This window comes from Habropoda laboriosa, unplaced genomic scaffold, assembly GCF_001263275.1.
Source record: "Habropoda laboriosa isolate 0110345459 unplaced genomic scaffold, ASM126327v1 scaffold83, whole genome shotgun sequence".
In the NCBI taxonomy this organism is placed as follows: domain Eukaryota; kingdom Metazoa; phylum Arthropoda; class Insecta; order Hymenoptera; family Apidae; genus Habropoda; species Habropoda laboriosa.
Window position 1 is genome coordinate 5,995 of NW_017100179.1, and position 18,983 is coordinate 24,977.

At 36.2% G+C, this 18,983-nt stretch overlaps 3 protein-coding genes across 3 annotated transcripts in view; all 3 read left to right on the forward strand.

Annotated features, from left to right (window-relative positions):
• Positions 1 to 1,724: 1,724 nt before the first annotated feature.
• Positions 1,725 to 9,403, forward strand: LOC108579004 (neuropeptides capa receptor-like). Its single transcript, XM_017942432.1, has 6 exons — positions 1,725 to 1,983; positions 3,781 to 3,871; positions 5,049 to 5,245; positions 6,066 to 6,308; positions 8,628 to 8,976; positions 9,148 to 9,403. Exons 1-6 carry the CDS (start codon positions 1,725 to 1,727, stop codon positions 9,401 to 9,403), a joined length of 1,395 nt encoding a protein of 464 aa, XP_017797921.1.
• Positions 9,404 to 13,539: 4,136 nt separating this feature from the next.
• On the forward strand, positions 13,540 to 17,033 carry LOC108579002 (acidic repeat-containing protein; the record flags this gene model as incomplete). The annotated part of the gene is made up of 8 exons (XM_017942427.1): positions 13,540 to 15,062; positions 15,138 to 15,202; positions 15,279 to 15,477; positions 15,550 to 15,725; positions 15,886 to 16,241; positions 16,309 to 16,421; positions 16,491 to 16,598; positions 16,683 to 17,033. Coding segments are annotated over 8 exons (2,835 nt in total), but the record flags the coding sequence as incomplete, so codon positions are not given.
• Positions 17,034 to 17,640: 607 nt separating this feature from the next.
• LOC108579001 (yemanuclein-alpha) overlaps positions 17,641 to 18,983 on the forward strand; it is a 6,669-nt gene continuing 5,326 nt past the window's right edge. Inside the window, 1 exon segment of the mRNA XM_017942426.1 lies at positions 17,641 to 17,904. Within this exon segment, the coding sequence (XP_017797915.1) occupies positions 17,710 to 17,904 (195 nt within the window). The 5' untranslated portion in view covers positions 17,641 to 17,709.

The window sequence follows — 18,983 nt, forward strand, 5'->3', positions numbered from 1 at the left end:
AGAGCTATTGTGTCGTGCGGGTCGCGTTTCGATTGATGAACTCTCGATTGCACAGTTATCCGCCAAATTAATATTAGCAAACTGATTTACGCGCGAACTAAAACGTCACAGTGTTTTGAAAACGTTTCAACGCATATTACAAGAATATGCAATTAAAAAGTAGAGTTCTCATTTAAAAATGCAAACGTCACTTTTGCAGAACTTCTCGAGATTGCTATACATGTAAAACATAAAAAATTGCAATATAGATAAAGTAAATATCTTTGAAGTAAATTTGAATATAAATATGTTTGAAATATTTTTCCGCATCGCTCATACTTTTCCAGATATTTACACGTTTCTAGATGAAACGGACACAGTACACAATATCAATTACAGTTTTTACTCTTAACTGCTTAAAAATTCTAATTCGATTAAGTTTTCTTATAATGTATCTCTCTCTCTCTCTCTCTCTCTCTCTCTCTCTCTCTCTCTCTCTCAAGCATCGAGAAGAAACGCAACCTCACCGATCCCAATAGAAACGTACACCGAAAAAGTCCCCCTATATTGTTTCCCACTTACGGTCGCCGTTAATAACGTGTTTTAGCATGATTTAAGAGCGCCCGTAGCAGCTAAGCACAAGGTTTTAATAACGACGTTGCTTCAGCTTTTAACGAGGTCACGCAGAAGTGGCCATTAGTTGAATCCTCCCTTTGGAACAATATCGGATGTTACGAAATTTTCGCGCAATCTTCTCAAAACAAAGTCGCCAAAACTATCTTTCTTACTCGCTTAAACTTCAGACGTTAAATGATCGAGCCCGTTAAATCTTCCAGCAACAATAATTTACCTCGAGAACGAAGAAGAAGAAGAAGAGTAGGAGGACGCAACAAATACAGTTGAACTTTCGAAGAGACAGAGAGAGGAGTCCAAGTTTTCGCATTAAGTCCAAATGAAAGCTCCATCACGGTTTACCATACTGTTGGTGGAAGTTCAATTTGTCACGAGGTTAAAATCTCGTTTCATATCACGCTATCTAGTTCGCCGCGCAAAATACACACAGAGAGAGAAACTGTGTCGCGATTCTCATCTCACGGCGGCAACCGTTCGCAATCGGTGAATAACGCGTCTTATCTGCTGGCTCGACAAAGGGTCTCTCCCTCGGTAATCAGGGAACGATGAAATCGTCGTTAAATATTTCCAACCGTCCTGTTCGCTCAGGGGTACGGACGATTTTATTGGTCGCGTTACGAGGCGTCGGGGTGAACAGCGGAGGGTTGGGTGCGTGGTAGATGGGCGCGTGGTGCTAAGGTGAGCAACTCGGGAGAAGTCACTTGTCCACGAACCAGTGCGCTTTTAAGTTCGTACCCCGCGTACCGGGGGCACCGGTATTCCTATCGCTGTTATCCAGTGACACAACTTCACGTTTCAGATGAATACGTGACAGTTTTTTCTTGTTCTTCTTCCAACGTCGATTTTGAATTTTTCGTCGATGATCGATGATCGAGGGATCTACAACAGATGAATAATTCGGTTGATTGACGAATTCTAATGGGGATTATTTTGTTGTAATAGTATAGATGTTACCGTAGAATATCAGATGGAGAGATAGGATTTTGTTTGACGAGGTGATCTATGGAAAGAAGAAAAGAAAAATGTACGTCGTCCCGCAAGTGAGAATCGATGTTTATCGTGTGATTTAGTAGAATAGAATGTACAGTGAAGAGGTGTTTCTTTCACGAATGATGAATGTGTCGGATGAGTATTCGTATTACGGGATCATCGAGGATTTATCGAGATATGTGGAGAGTATACGCGGTCCTAAGTATTATCCTTTGACGCTCCTTATTCCTGTTACACTCGCGTATCTTGTGATCTTTGTAACTGGCTGCGTTGGTAATATCATCACTTGCATCGTCATCTGGAAGAATCCTATTATGCATACTGGGACGAATTGCTACTTGTTTAATCTGGCCTTGTCCGATTTGCTGTTTTTGGTACTGGGTAAGTTCTTCAATGTTGTTTCGTTAGATTTTAGTCTGTCTGTTGTGCGAAGTGGATGGAAATTTTGTAAACGAAACTTTCGAACTCTGTCTTGACGCTGAAAGTTGGAAAAATTTGATAAGGAAACGGTAAATTTGAAAATGAAAGAATTCACGGGTAATTTGTGGCAATGTTGTTTCATTAGTAAAATAAAGGAAAATTTGAAACTTCGTAATGTTAAAATATTAAAAAATTTCTCCACCTTTGACGATAATTTTACGACAAATAAATGAAGAAATTCACGGGTAATTTATGGCAAAGTTGCCTCGTTAGTGAAATAAACGAAAATTAAGCGAAAAACAAATTCGAAATTTCATAACGTTAAAAGACTAAAACAGTTCTCCACCTTTCACGATAATTCTGCGATAAACAAAACGAAGGAATACGTGGGTAATTTGTGCCAAAGTTGTCTCATTAGTGAAATAAACGAAAATTAAGCGAAAAACAAATTCGAAACTTCATAACGGATATAACGCTCGCGAGTTTTCAATTTCTATATTTGCACGGTACACACACACACACGAGAGAGAGAGAGAGAGAGGAATACGTGGGTAATTTGTGCCAAAGTTGTCTCATTAGTGAAATAAACGAAAATTAAGCGAAAAACAAATTCGAAACTTCATAACGGATATAACGCTCGCGAGTTTTCAATTTCTATATTTGCACGGTACACGAGAGAGAGAGAGAGAGAGAGAGAGAGAAACGCGTGTGTGTTATTTGGAACTGGCAAGACTGTAATAATTTCACATGGTATCGATAATGTTCAGTTGTGCACCGTCACGCAGCCGAAATTATGGCTGCGATAAGAAAACGGAAATAACGAAAATATCGCGGTGAAATTTCGATTTACGTTCAAAGCGTTCGTTACCAATTGTTCCCCGATCTACGGGGTTTATGAATATACCGTTTTGTGGACACGGGGACTCCCGATCGATTGATAAATCCGTTTAATTTCGATACTTTATGCAGAGTTATCGGTCGGCGAGCTAATATTTGCAGGGTCGTCACGTATCAAACGTTAATTGTTCGCTAATGGGCTCTCCCTCCGATCTTCCTACGGAGTAACGAAGGGTTTCGCGTTACTCGTTACGATTTCATTTGTATCAGGTGGTGGATCCGTGATTCGGTTGAATGGGATTTGTTTGCATCGTAAGCAGCCTCGCGGTTCATTTCCATCCAGCTGATTCTACTCTTTGTATATCGAGCTTGTTATTTTGTAACATCTTCTTTTTTCTTTTTTCTTTCTTCTCTCTTCTCGTTCTTTACAACCACCTATTAATTTTCGTTCAACCGACGTGGCAATTTAATTCGAATTTTATCGGTAACAGCACTTCTCGACGGGATACGAAAGTAGCTCGATATATAAGATGGAATCTGAAAAAAAAGAAAAGAGAAAAAATGTGAAAGACCGTCAGTTGCGTTTGAAAAATGTATCACGTCGCAATTACCCCACGTTTCCTTCCACCTTCTACGGTTTGCATTATTGAGTCAACCACTCAGGCATACATTTTCTGGTCTTCGTCCGTGTTACACAAGTCGCGATTATTTCTGAATAGCTCGATCGGAAAGCGAAAGGAAATTGAACGAATAAATTCCAATAGAAACGATATTTACTTCAATCGACGCGATTGATACTGTTGAAACAGTTTTGTCTTAGCGAGATGTAGCGTCGACGCGGAAGTAAAGACAGAGCAAATGAAGAGAAGAACGGTGACACAGTTTACAGAGACGACGACAGTGTTCTAATTGTTTTTCCAGGTTTACCCTTCGAATTGAGCGTATTTTGGCAACCGTATCCTTGGATATGGGGTTTGGCTATATGCAAAGTAAGAGCGTACTTCTCTGAAACGTGAGTCGACGTAACATAGGATAAACGAATGCGTATTAATACGAGAATTACATTAGGTTGTTCCATAAATTCCTGCGGTGTTTACCAATGTTAATATTTCAGTGTTCTTTTTGCAACTTCTGTTTCGTAGCTTGAAAAAAAAAAATGAGAATCAAAATTCCAGTCATGTTCACAGTTCTACGTTGTTATGAGGGAATTTTGAGAGAGCGAAATGATGGTAGTCCGTCGGGGTGAGGTCCAGTGAGTAGAGTGGATGCTGGAGGAGTTTCTGTAAAAGGTTTTCCAGAGAGATTTTGTCAAATTTTTAGTCAAATATGCGGGAGATCTTCATATTTCTTCACCTGACACTTCATATTTTCCACATTTCCTGACATTCCATTTTCAACCCTTTCGCTGCTATTGACGCCTATAGACACTTTGAAAATATGTTCGCATTGTGCTGTTGAAACGTTTTGGAGCACTTGCAACTTAATTTATTTGGAGCAATTTTAAAAAGGTGCGAGGAGAACGAAAGATTTTGCGACTGTGGTTGAATATCTACCGTCTGCCACGCGCGGTACGCATTATCATTAGCGTAGAACGAAATAATTGACATTAATATAAAAGAAGAAAAGAGAATCCATCGAATGACGCATATCGCAATTTCATTCAATACGAAATGAAAACTGCAGGAACTCATGGATCAATCTAATAGTAGAGGAGAAGGTCTAAATATGGGCTACCATTTTTATTTCAGGATTTATTGTCAAACCTGTGGATGAGTTTTAAGATACAACACTGTAATATATGTATGTACATTTAGACCTACAAAACTGAAATTAAAAAGAAGCTTACAATGTCAGCAATGTAATACTCTTAGTCAATTAACTCTTAGTTTAATAGATTATCGCTGAAACAATAAAACGAACTTACCTAAAAAATCTTTTGAAATAGCGAAATAAAAGAAATGACACGTTTTGCAACAGAACACGTAAACAAAATAAACGCAGGTCACTATCTCCTCCGCAACACTTATTTTCTTCATAACTCGTAGTTTCGTCCTACTTTCAACAGAATTAAGCACTAAAAAAATTCAATACTTCAACTAGCCCATATTTAGACCTTCTCCTCTACAGATAGTAGAAAAATAATTGTAACTTCGTACGAATCACATCAATCAATTTCCCTTTTTTTAAAGGTCCTCTTACGTATCGGTACTAACTATACTGGCGTTCTCGATAGAAAGATATATGGCGATCTATCATCCGCTTCGTCACTACGGGAGTGGTCTGAAGCGTTCTATATGGTTCATATGTGTTTCATGGCTGATTGCTTTCATGTTTGCTGTGCCCTTTGCCGTGTACATCAATATCAATTATGTTGTAGATCCAAAAAGTGAGTGTCCTGTGAAAAACTTTTGCGCAATCCCTGCATAATTTGATTTTTCAATTTATCCCGGAAGATAATTAAAGAGAATCAACCCTTGTCTGTGACTCTTACGCAATGAAAGTTCACTATGACGGCTCGTAGTGTACCCGTGCAGGGCTGGAAAAGTTACATATCCCATTAAAAGTTAAACAATTAACACCAGGAGTTAAACTGGATTTTACAGCTAATGCGTATCGATCTTTGCATTCGAATTACGCGTCGTATTATATCAATTTTCCCAGTGTACGTATTAAGTTGACACGAATCGTATTAGGCTCAAATGTTGAAACGTTTATCATTGGGTAAATTGAATCGATAATGCGTCGACGTTAGCTTGGAAAATTCGGGATTGAACAAACGTGAAACAGGAAATTACCATTCCTGAACTTATCGTGTTCACTTTGAACGCGTGGAGACACTTAAGTTTTCGCTAGTTTTATAACACGCTAGATCATTACACTACGTTTTGCCTCTTCTCTATTTTTCATTTAACCTTTTAACTAGAGAAGACGAGTTAACTCGTCGTTGATTCGTCGATATTTAGAACACGATAGTTTACTTATCGAAGGAAATTCTGCCCGTGTTAAATATAAAATACGTCGTATTCATATTTGCAATAAGAAAAATGAAATAATTACAATTTACATCGACAATTTGTATCGATTTTTAATTATAAACTAGAGAGATTCAATATCTGTTCGAGAAGCGAACTCTCGGTTAACAGGTTAAACAATTGCTTCTTCTTCCTCGTTAAAACAGTTTGTCTCGCTTTCTCCTTTATTTTCAGACTCGACACGATACTTAGAGGAGTCCGCGATATGCACGATGGAATTCAAAAGCATGCCTGACTTTCCTCTCTGTCAGCTCAGCTGTATTCTCTTCTTCTTCATACCGATGGTGTTTATCGCGGTCCTTTATGTACGTATAGGATTGAGAATACAAAGCGGCAGCCTCTCGCAGAACGTCGAGGGATCTGTACACGGCGAGACCAGGCAGGCTCAGTCACGGAAAACCATCACACGGATGCTGAGTAAATGTTCAACTTTAAAATAAATCTCACTGCGTGTCCTTTGTTCCCAACTAAATTTCACAACGTATTCCTTGCAAATATATTAATCAGCACCGTAATGCTCTAACGAGGGAAGCTTCAACTTATGGTCCTCCGCGATTTCAACGAAAGTTGGCGAGGTGATGAATCCGTATCTGCAATAAAACGTATAGTCAGTGGAAGGAATATAGCGAGGTCGTAATGTAGGGTGAGAGATGAACGTGTTTGGATCGAGTGACAGTTTGTTCGAATGGAGAATGCATGCGAGATGAGACTGAATATATAGGGCGAGATAATACTTTGACCAAAAATCGACACGTGGCGAGAGTGTGTGAATGCGTGTACGAATCTGTGATCGAGAGTGACTGTGTGTAAGGAAATATGAAAGACTAAATTAAGAAACGGTGCGTTAGAAGAGACTGACCTCCTGTTTATCAGTCAAAAAACCTACATATTCTTTTAAATGGTAACCTTATTGCATTCCTACTCTATTCTCCAGCTCATATTATTAATGTTTACGCTTATGTTAACTTCTAATCTGTTTTTACTACTAATACAGGATCGTCCTCTACGTTAGAAATTTTTTGAAGATTTTTATTCTGCTATCACTTATGCAATTAACAAACATTAATATAAATAGAGTTATATTGGTAAATTGGCCTGGAGCAAACAGGCACAATTCTTACTAAGGCAAAAATAAATTAAAAAAAAAAAGAAATGGCGCATTACAAGAGCTAACGTCAAAGACGAAGCGCGATCTTTGTATATTAGAATTGTGAGATTATCGATGGATCCGTGATCGAGATCTCGGAGAGTGTATTTTTTCTAACGAAATATTTATTAAAATTCCTATCAACAGTAGTACATTACTGTGAGTTTTCTCCACGCAAATACACTCTGTTCGATATCTCTTTCTACGCTGTCGTACATTTTGCGTGCTTTCTCCTTCTCTTCTGAAACTACTTCTTTTCCTCGCCGCGGAAAAAGGGCCTGGTTCGCGTCGAATCAATAGACGTGGGCGAAATATTCACAATCCTGCGGAATAAAACAAACTAGTCATATTGGTGAAAAATCCGAGAAGATAAGGCCGTACGAAGTATGCCTTAGCTTTGATTCAATCTTAATCGGAAAATGTAAAATACCGTATGGGTCGTTTCACGCCTAATCGATCACTTTTTGACGTCGACATCAGGGATTTTGTTCTAAGTTAAGTATTTTGGTTAAGTCATCATTTAGCTGGCTTCGAATTTCTTCAAAAAATGCGGACCTTTGAATTTAGCAATTTTTGCCCATTTTTATGAAAAGGGGCTGTGCTTATCAATTTTTATCTCTGAAATTATCGGTCCAATTGAGCTCATCTTTTTTGTTTCAATCTAGAAAGATAACCGTATTGTAATAATATTTTTGTTATTTGAAACATTGATTTTACAATACTGAAAATTAAAAATAAATTTTTAGCTTGTAAAATTTCTCTGAGGTTTTCAAATTTTTTAAAAAGATATGCTCACATTCCTTGAAATTCTACCTACAAAATGAGCCTTTTTACAGGATGAAGTCTTTAAAATTAGCGTCACAAGAAGCTAAATAAGGACTGGAATAGATGTAAAGTTTGGAAAAATTACATAGTTCGATATATTCCGATAGTGGAACGCTACATTCAACTGTAGCTACTTTTCTCACAACTAGCTGATTACTAGCTATTAAATAAACCTGTTACCCCGTCAAATTTCATTGAAATCATTGAGGGCCAAATCTGGTTTTCCTCCTAAGTACGGGAAAGTGAACTGATTTAGCCGACGACAGGCGTTTATCCGTATTATATACGGTGTATTATCAGGGAACGTGTTCAGAAATTGACGAGAAAGCGAACGTTTGGACGTGGATGTGAAAGATCCTTGTCTACGAGAGGCCATCACGCTGCGAGGACAATTTTCCACCATGTCGATAATACGTGACAACCGAATACAATCTTCCTAAAAAAATTGAAATCGTCGATTATTCCATTCGTTATACAATTCGTCCGTCGAAAAATATGAATTCTACACGCGTAGTCGATTATTCAATTCGTTACCAATTCGTCTGTCGCAAACTATAAATTCCGTACGCGTAGTCGAGCCAATGTTTGCTTATGCAAAAGTGGCACATAAAATTCAACACGTTGTTTATTCAATTTAAAGCTATAATTTTAAAAAGAGAAAAAACATAGTCGCATGAAATAGGTTAGGAACGTGGTCGTCACGCGTGACGGATGACAGTATAAAGGTAACGTGAAAAGAAATCGCTGCGATTATGGTTTTACAGGTGCTGTGGTGATCACATTTTTTATCTGTTGGGCGCCGTTTCACGTTCAACGTTTGTTATCGGTGTACGAGGTCCCAATACCCGAAGACATAAACCAAGAATGGCTGTTTGCTCTCACCGGTTGCTTTTACTACTTCAGCACCACCATCAATCCTATCCTGTATAATGTGATGAGCGAAAAATATCGGAACGCTTTCAAGGAGATGTGTCGATGCTCTCCTAGCAATCGATCTATTAGCAGAGTTGGCTTGAGCAGCGTGAGAGGTTCTAGTACGGTGTGTGTTGCTGGGCCTAGCAGAGGATCTCAGGTGTTCCGCGCCAGAGGCGTAAATTATCAGCGCAGCATGAAGTGAGCTAAAATTGATGTGCCTTTAGTCAAAAACATCCTTCGAAATCCTGATTTGACTGCTTTATTAATTTATCAATATCACTTTATTCTCAAAAATTCTAACCTGTCGATGTTAGCATAGGTAGCAATTATACCGATGCAATTCGTTGTTTTCTTTTTTCACCGACACAGGTACAGCGCCGCGCGCCGCGAGGAACACGATTCACGTGCAGCAGCTCAATTACAACCAGACGACGGAGACGAGAGAGAAAAACCATGTGACGCTTCTACGGACAATTCGATGGATAAAAATGTAGACGAAATCGTGGTAGAGCCGTTTTTACAGGAGCTAAAGAAATCGTCGTTCCTCGTACACGCGAAAAATGGACGCCTTAGGTACCAAGTGTCCGACAAGGAGGACACATCGTCGAACGAGACAAACATCTGATCATCGGATCGTGAAAGAAAGGTATAACCGGTGGAAGAAATATAGCGAGCTCGTAAAATCGGTCAAGAACCTAACCATGTTTCGAGTGCTTTCAACAAAGGAATTGAGAGAAATACAAGAAGACTATTCCACTTGGTCTCGATGTATTCTATGCGCTCTCTTCGTCACGCTATATTATCCCATTTGAAACGTGATCGTTTCGACCAATAACAAAAATCCGAGTGCCCTGTTTTTATGATTGTGATCCTATTACTCAGATCCGCATTCCTTCTGCTAGCATTCTTTCCAGCTCTGCCAAGTATATACGTTGGAATAAAGAAAAAAACTTTAAATATTAAAAATGCTAATGAATATCGTTAGTTATCGGTTGTCTTTTCCTTTATTGCACCAACCCTAAAACACAATGCCGTATGCGATCTTAGCCGAGGCTAGATCAAATTGTGTCGCCACCTGATGCTTTAATTTATCACCTCGCTGTATTTCTTTCGCCAACCTAACCTATCGGGAAAAAAATGTATGATATTTTTGTGAGCGACGAAGCTTAACAATTTCACGTATTATCGTGATAGTGATGTACACTGTAAACCGTTAAGATACTGGTTTTCCCTTAAAAGCGAAACTGGCCTCTAATCCCTGACTTATCTTGTTAACGTGTCTGGAAGTTTCTGGGCCGCTTGAGACCCGACGGAAAACTCGATATTACGCGTTTGCCAGAAATCGATCGAGGATACTCTTCTATGCTCGAATTTCCCGCGGTGAAATTTGTGATATGATCGAGGTAGTTTGAGCTCCCTTCCGCAGAATCTATTCCCTACAATATTTACAGCATGATGATTGAAATTTTTTTTATTAAAATTGAATTTTCAGCACAAGTAACCATTTGGAGAATCGTTGTTCTCTGACAATAGGAGGGGAACTCTGTGGATTTATTTAACACGATATCGGTGTGATTTCGGTGACACTGTAATTATTTTGTTGAATTTTTGCGCTATCACGTATCAACGATATCCACAAGGGATAAATTCTATCTCGAACGATGAAACGCAACGTTATCGGGTGCATTGGACTATGAATTTATTAAACGTGCAAACATAATTCATTAAATTGTAACAGGTATATTACCATATTAAATGTCGCTTTATATTACGACTAATAGTTTCGAATCCCTCTCGATTCAAATCCCTCCTGCATTTCCATGTAATTCCGCTTTATATTATTGCACGAGAGATATAACGGTGGTGCTCCTTATTCGAGGAGTTTCGTAAATTGATGGAAAATGTCTGTTTATTCTAAGCTCTATATCGAGAATCTGATTATGTTTGTTTCTTATGATACTGCGCTCCCTTAAAAAATTTTCAAACATGGCGAACATGGAAAATCTTCTCGAACGAACTCAGGGAAGAAGATAAAACGAGAGAAACGGAGAAATTTTCATCGGTAGTTTCTCGTTACAGCGTTCTCGATGGAGAATATACGATCAGGAAGGCTGTTCAGTGCGAAGCTCTTGCAACTTTGTTGTTAACCTTTCCAGGATCAGCGAGTCTTATAATGGAATGGCAAGAGAAAGTTTCATCTTGATGAAAATCTTCGGAAAATATTTGACATGCTCCGGGTATAAATATACAACGTCGAGATCAATCTTCTGTAATTGACTATTGGCAAACGAAAGAGAAAGAAAATACTCGTTTTAAAAGTATGGAAAATCTATTCATTCTTAATTTCCAATCGTTTACACCCTTTGTTGAATGAAGTCGATAAACAACCTCTCTCTCTCTCTCGTTACGGACTTGTCGTCAGAGCAATTATATTAGCTGTTGATGAAAATCAAGTTTAACGAGCTTTCTTCATTACTTATTAATAGTTATTAGAAGTATCGATCTTTCCTTATTCCCCCGACGAATTCTCTTTGAGATTGAGTAACTATGTATATTGTTCCACACACTAAATTGTCGAAACTTCCAAGATGTCTTGTAACGAGGTTCGCGATATCTTAAGTTTAAAGGCGATGCTTTCGAACTTAGGCAACTACCTAATTTAGTTTCGTTTTAACAACATGTTCGAGATCGATCTTTATTAGGATTAACGATTTTGCGCTAATTTCAAGCATCAGCAGCTATAATGAAAAATGATCAATCGAGTCGAATTATTTAGGTTAGGATCGTTCAGGAAATTGCTCTAATGTGAAGTTGTCAGACAAACGGGAGCATGGAGCGACATTGTAGCAGTAGACTACGCCTACTTGAACAACGATTCTGTGGCGAGGCATTGTATGAACGTAGTAGTGATTGCCCGGCCTAAGAGTGAGAACTATGCTTCGAAGATAGGCACGTGTCGAAAGAAATAACCCATGCTACGAAACACTTCATGACATACCAACAAATGTCTACCTACGAGCTTATACTCCCACCACTATCGTTGTTCCCCATTCCATTTACAATTGTCGACGTCGTTTGCTCTAACCTCGGCTCTCGGTTCTACTCGAAGCAAAAAAGAGCGTTTTTGCTCTCGAAACGGTTGGCTGAGCGACCCTGACTTAGGTAAAAGTTTCAAATGATCAAGATGTGTTGCTATATCTACCAGTCGTTCCAGTTTCATCAAGATTTCTATCGTGGGTAATCACGTCTTTTATCGTGGCAAGTGTACCATTAGTAGCGTGATTTAAGGCCGTTAAATCAAATCTCAAAGAAGTGACGTTTCTTGACCAAATCGTTCACTTTAATGTTACGATGATAAATTGCAAGTTCTTTAGAGAACTCTATCTTCATCGAAAGGATCTGTTTTAGAAATTGTCGTGAATTATGTTTCTTCTTGAAACATTTTCACGTATTCATCAAACGTTCTACATCTATTTGGTCTTTATACATATCGTAGAACTAAGTACGTAATATTTATTCGTTGCGCGTGCGGTGGTAATACTAAGTTTCTGAACTGGATAATGTCATATCCTGACCTAGCTACTTCTTCGACAAAATCTTTGCACCTACATAAATGGATATTGATCACGCGCTTGTTACAACTTTATAAGAGTCTTCTGTTATTGTCAGATGTGATAAATTGACGGAGGAAATTTAATTTTCGCATTGGAAGAAGTTATGGCTTCTTATTAGTTGCTTTTGAGGTATCCTTAGAAGTGTTTAATACATTTCCATTTCTGTTCGAAAGTTTTACTGCATGTTTGACTATTAATATGGTTTAGTTTAGAAAGTAAGAGAAATTAGGTGATTGTTGCAATTGAAAGCATTGTTGTTGATTCGTAAATGGTTCTGGAAAAACATGTTTTTCTCCCTCGATATATGTCTGCTGTTTCTTCTCTTGAAGCGTTCGAAAATATATTTACATATGCTGTAGCAGACAGCAGTAATTGTTAGCTCGTTTTTAAAATTTCCATGATTTTTTAAGTTATTTTTTAAATGAGATATATTTCAATCAAGTTTTCAGTCTTTATGTCGATAAATTTTTATAGAAAACTTTTGAAAAATACTATCGATTTTTCATTCGACACCGGGTAAAGGTTCCTACTATATCTGCAGTAAATAACTTACCATATGTGGTAACTTATCGACATTTTAATATTATTGATTAAGTTAGGAATGAAATGCTAGTTATTTGTCTGCCAATAGTTGGTTGCAATCATGCAAAGCTTTAACGGCCTGAACGTTCGAACCGTTACAGCCTTATAACTTTTGATTTGAAAATCAATGTACAATAATTTGTGCAAAATAATGTATTGACATGTGGTTTTTCATTTTGCAGTATTTAAACTTAAATACTTGTTCTTTAATTCCCATTAAATCTATGTGATAAGTTTGTTCCAAATTGTATTGTTTGCTTTTGTTTACACTCTTGCCCTTCATGTGTACAAAGGTGTATTTTAAACAGATTGTGAAAATAAAATAAAATATGCACTAAATATTTTTTTAAAACGCTACTGTTTTAATAACTAATGACATTTTTGTCATTTATTTACGGGCATGATGTATGTATAAAATTGCTTGTTTTAAGATTGCTTATTATTACAGTAAGTAAATTTATATATTTTTTCGTAACGCTAAATCTTTTTTTTGTAACGCTGTATTAATCCTTACAGAGAATTAATTATTTTGTTTAATAGAATGCAAAGCAGAAGATAAAAATTTATTGAGCATTGTAATATAGAAATTCATTGTGACAAAAGTATGGAAGAATCTGCTGGTAGTTCACAGAACATTTGTTTAAAATTATCACCATATTCCAATATATCTAATACTCTGTATACAAGTGATGATGGTGATATAATAATAATAAGTGACTCCAGTTCTAAATCAACTTCTAGTAATTCTAAATATGCTTCAAAATCAAAGTCAATATCAAACAAATATCCTGTAAGAAGTAATGAGATTTATATTTTGGATTCTTCAGACAGTGATTCTACAAATAGTAAAAATGAAAAAAGATACTTGGAAACATGGAAGAAGCATAAGAAATTTGATTTTATTAAACACCTACCAGAAAGAAAAGGTCTTGTAAAAAAAAAGAATGTATTATATACAAGTGATGAATCTTCAACTAATAGTAGTGAATACAGTAAAAAATACATTACACATTCTGACAAAACTAGTAACAGTTATATGAGTTCAACTATAAAAAATAATGTTAGAAATATATCAAATGTAAATATTCAATCTGACAGTACTGTAAATAAAAGAAATGTATTATTGGATAATGCTTCTGGTAATAGCAGTACTAGCTCTAAGAGTTTTAAAAACACTGTTCAATCAACTAAAACTTTGACTCCTATTAAAAAGACTGACAATAGTTTGAAGAAAAACTTTTCACGAAAAGATGTTAAAAATATTATGAAAAATATAAAATCTACAAAACTAATATATGAGTCACCAAAACTTCAGAAACAAAATAATGCAGAACAGGATAAAGAGACAGATGAGGATAATATCCACCCAGCTATTTCACCTGAAAATTATTTAAGAACAAACAATATAGTTATTGACGAAACTCAAGTAGATTCTGAAAGTGATGTTATTTCTGACTCTCAAGTAAATGTAACAAATCATTATAAATCTCATGTTAATAAATTTTTGGATACACTAAATGTGGAAAAAGAAGCAGGCACAACATGCCATGAATATGAACTATCAGAGCGAAAAAGGAAGCAGATTTCACAATGGATTATGGCAAATTCACCTGACTCACAAAGTAATAGTTCATTTAGTGTTGTGCCTTCTAGTAATAAAGATGATGTAAGTTCTGGAAACAGTAGCTTAGAAAGATTAGAGATGAATTATGAAACTCCAAATAATAGGGGAAGAATACGTCAACAACCTGTAGATGAAAAGGAAATTACTGATTCAGATTATAATAAAACGCCTCACACTGTTATATCGCGTCAAACTAGAATAGATGAGTATGTCCAGCAATCAAAAAATAATGCTCCTGAACTCTGCACATCAAAAAAAAGTCACACTAGCAATAGTGCACTTTCAACTTCAACAAAAAATCTAGGAACAAATACACCACAAAAAGTAGATATTATGGATTGTCTAGATATATTAGAGAAGTTGTATGGCAAATCTTGGCGTGACAAAGCTGATATATTGTTTCCACAATCTGAACCACGTAAACAAGTGGTTCCTACAAAAAATAGGGCTGTTCAGACTGAAAGGTAAATTATAAATACTATATTATAATTACATTAATACTTATCTAACAATTACAATTAATAAGTCCATCATTACAGAAAAAAAGTAAACAAGAAACAAGAAAGATTGTATATAACGGATTCAGATGATGATTCTAATACATGTAAGTAACTACATTATGAACTATTATACATATTTACTTTAAAAAGATGACACTAATTCTTTTAAATATTATTTAGCTTTAAAGAATCCGAAATTACAAACTCCATCAATAAAGAAAAGTGTTAGAAAAAAAACTAAACCAAGAGATAGTTTTATTAATGATGTATCATCATCAGAAAGTGGGCTTGAAAGTTTGTACTACACTGCATTGACAAATCCAAGATCATCAACAACTAGCACACAGTCAAAACCAAAAATTCCACCAATTACACAAAAGTAATAAATATATGTTTAAAATAATGAAAATCATAAAAGACTTTTTAATAATCGTTACAATCTGTTCTTTAGAGTTATTGCAATATGTGACACAGACAGTGAAGATGAAAATAATAAAAATACGAACAATCAAATACCTGGCATAAGAAGAAGAAAATTGTCATTTAGTAATGATGAAAGCAATGATTCTGGTACCAGTGAATTTGATCCTGGTGATCATGTACCACCAAAATCTATAGTTAGAAAAGGTAATAATTGAGTTTTTCTAGAACTTCTACCGTGAGAAGCTATAAATTTCTTATTTATATTGGAAATCATTTGTAATTTATGAGGAGCACTGCTCTTGGCTTGATACTTTCGCACGCCTCTGTATATAACATGTTAATCATAAAGAATATGTTTCTGTAGATACCATAAGAACTCCGCGGCAAACGTTTAAATTAAATGCTCCAAGTAAATCTAACAATCGAAAACATGAAAAATTTAACAGCTTCTTGGCATCTTTGTCTGAAAGTGTTCCCATTGATAGTGCACATCCAGATGCTAAGAAATATAGATTGAATTTTAAAAATAATAAAGACGATTTATGTAGTAGCTTATATAAGCTATACAATGAAAAGGTATTTGATAACGAACTGCCTAAAGATCTGTTAATAGAGTGGAATATTCGTATGAGAGGAACTGCTGGTTATTGCTACAATAAGAAATCAGTGAAAACACTTGGTGGTATTGTAAAATCTTCACGAATAGTCTTAGCAACAAAGGTATGCTTATAATATAGTTTTTAGAAATAATGTGTAAGACATAAATTAAATAAATTTTCATAAATAGATTTTAGACACTCCAGACAGACTTAGAGATACTTTAATTCATGAAATGTGCCATGCAGCTGCATGGTTAATAAATAATGTTTCTGATGGACATGGTCCATTTTGGACAGGATGGTATATTGCAATAACTTTATATACTACTTTTGTATTTATTAAAAGTTAATTTAATAAATCATATTTTAGGGCCAATAAAGCTATGAAAACATTTCCTGAGCTACCGCCAATAAGAAGGTGTCATGATTACAAAATTAAGACGAAATTTACGTATAAATGTGTAGGTTGTGGATACAGGTAAAGTGCTTTATAATAATTTAATTATAATAAATAATAAATCATTAAAAATTTCTGCGTAAATAATATTAAATTTTGTTTCAGCATTGGTAGACATTCCAAATCTTTGGATATTGAAAGAAAACGATGTGGCCATTGCTACGGAAAATTCGAGTTATTAGTAAATAAGACAACGAAGTCTGGAACTATCCAAGTACAGACACCGAAGAGAGAACCTACGGCGTTCGCACTTTACATAAAAGAAAACTATAACTCTGTAAAGAAAGAGCGTAACGCGAAACATGGTGAAATAATGAAGATTCTAGGTCAGCAATTTTCAACAATTAAAATTGTAAAGGGGCAAGAAAATTTGGAAAATAATCCGGATACTCCCTGTTAAATAAGCGATACAGATTATATTCAGCATTGTTTTTAATGCTTCCCATTTTATTTATAGACGACACATTTTTTATAACTTGACCATTCTTATTTTACGTGGTCATTATACGACTTATATAATTGACATGATTTTACCATTGCAGGCATTGGAATATGAATTGTGAAATGAAATGTTCGTTGTAGATGAAATAGGTTATTATATTTGTATAGACGTATATTTGTTATATAGATAGACTGTACAGACGTGATAACATTTTGCAAAATTTGTTATCGAAATTTCATAATAAATGATATGCACGAATTAAATCGCCATACCTTCATCTTCATTAATAGAGAAGAACTACCACGTATTATTAAGGAACGAATTAAAACCGTTTGTATGTCAATCAAACTCACGAGTCATTATCGTAACGTTGATGCGCAACATAATGTTAAACGGATTTATTATTTTTATAATCTCCAATAATTTGTTGAAACAGTTGAACTGATTTTCATGTAGAATATCGCAATCCTTTGATGGAAATGTCGCTTAAGATTATTTGCATTGTCAGACGCATGCGTTAAATTCATGGTGTGGCGGCGGCATCAACAGCGCACTCTAAAAACAGTCGAGCCGAAGATGGCGACGTGCGAGTGGCGGTCTCGGTGCGGTGTTTAAGAGAAAGGACCATGTTGTTGCCGCAGTGTTCGCAGTGTTTCCGTGATCCGCGTTGAGTTCGGTGCAAATGTAGGAATGTCAGAGGCTAAACGGGTACCTTTGCAGACCTTGGAGTTTCCGGAGTCCTTGGGCTACGCCACGAAGAAGGAGAAAAAAGGGGAAAAGGGCAAACAGCTCGCGCCCTCCTTCCGCTTCACACTTACCCTGCCAGAGTCGAACGAGAAGGCATGTCCTGAGTTCAACTATGCACAGCTCCTCAAAGCAGCCGAGGTCAGTTCTTCCTTTCACTCGTTAATCTACCGAAGGGAAAACAAAACCTACGATGTCTATCCATACGGTCACGTTTATCAAAACATTTTGTTTCCTCCAAACACCGGCTATGATTTCATTTCACGTACGCACTTTGACAAGAAACTGCAAAAATGCCAATGGAATCGCCCATTTTCCAACTACATGAAACGAGGAGAACTTGCATGCGTTGCTCGAGCGAATTGTCATGTCGCGGTTACCGCGTGAGATCCGACTCTCTCGCGACGTGTATGCTGTCCTCGTTCGCATATATTTTAGCCAAAGATACGTTAATATTATATAGAAACTGGTAGAAAAAGGTGTGATCAATTCGAAGCCATCGAATAGAAACGTCACAACGTATTGCCGGTGTATGTCCGTGTCAACGTATGCTTACACGATACACCGTCTGTTCGGAGTATCGTTTCAAACTTGATTGTGAACGAACATTTAACATTCGTTTTCATGACAATCATTATTCCGTACATAAAAAATACCATCGAATTACTAGAATACGACCGTACCATCCGGTATTGCGAATTCATTAAAACGACATTCACCGTAGTTGTGTACGTGTCTATTTCGTTTTATCTAATGACGATACTTTCATTAACACTTTTTTTTTTCTGATACGTACATAAGCAACAGCTTAATCTGTGTCTTATCTCGATCATCTTATGCATGTACGTGGAATATATCCTTATTAGTTTTGTGATCGATGCACCGAGAGGGAACTCGTGACCGTCGACACGTTGCACCTCGGTTTAAGCTAGACGAACCTTGTCAATTTATAACATTTTTCGACTACATTATTTCTTTTATTACATTTTATATTTTTATCGCCCGTACAATCTTATTTTTAACATCCGTGTAACTTTTTCATTGCGTTACGATATAAAAAATTTATATTGTTTAAAATGAATTAAATGTTAATTTTTGTTTTGTTTAAATCCAATACAATATGTTACTGTAAAATAACCGTTATTTTTATTCAAATTTTTTATCAGTTTATTATTTTTATCATGTTTGTATTGGAGTAAGAGTTTTAAAGATTTTCATCT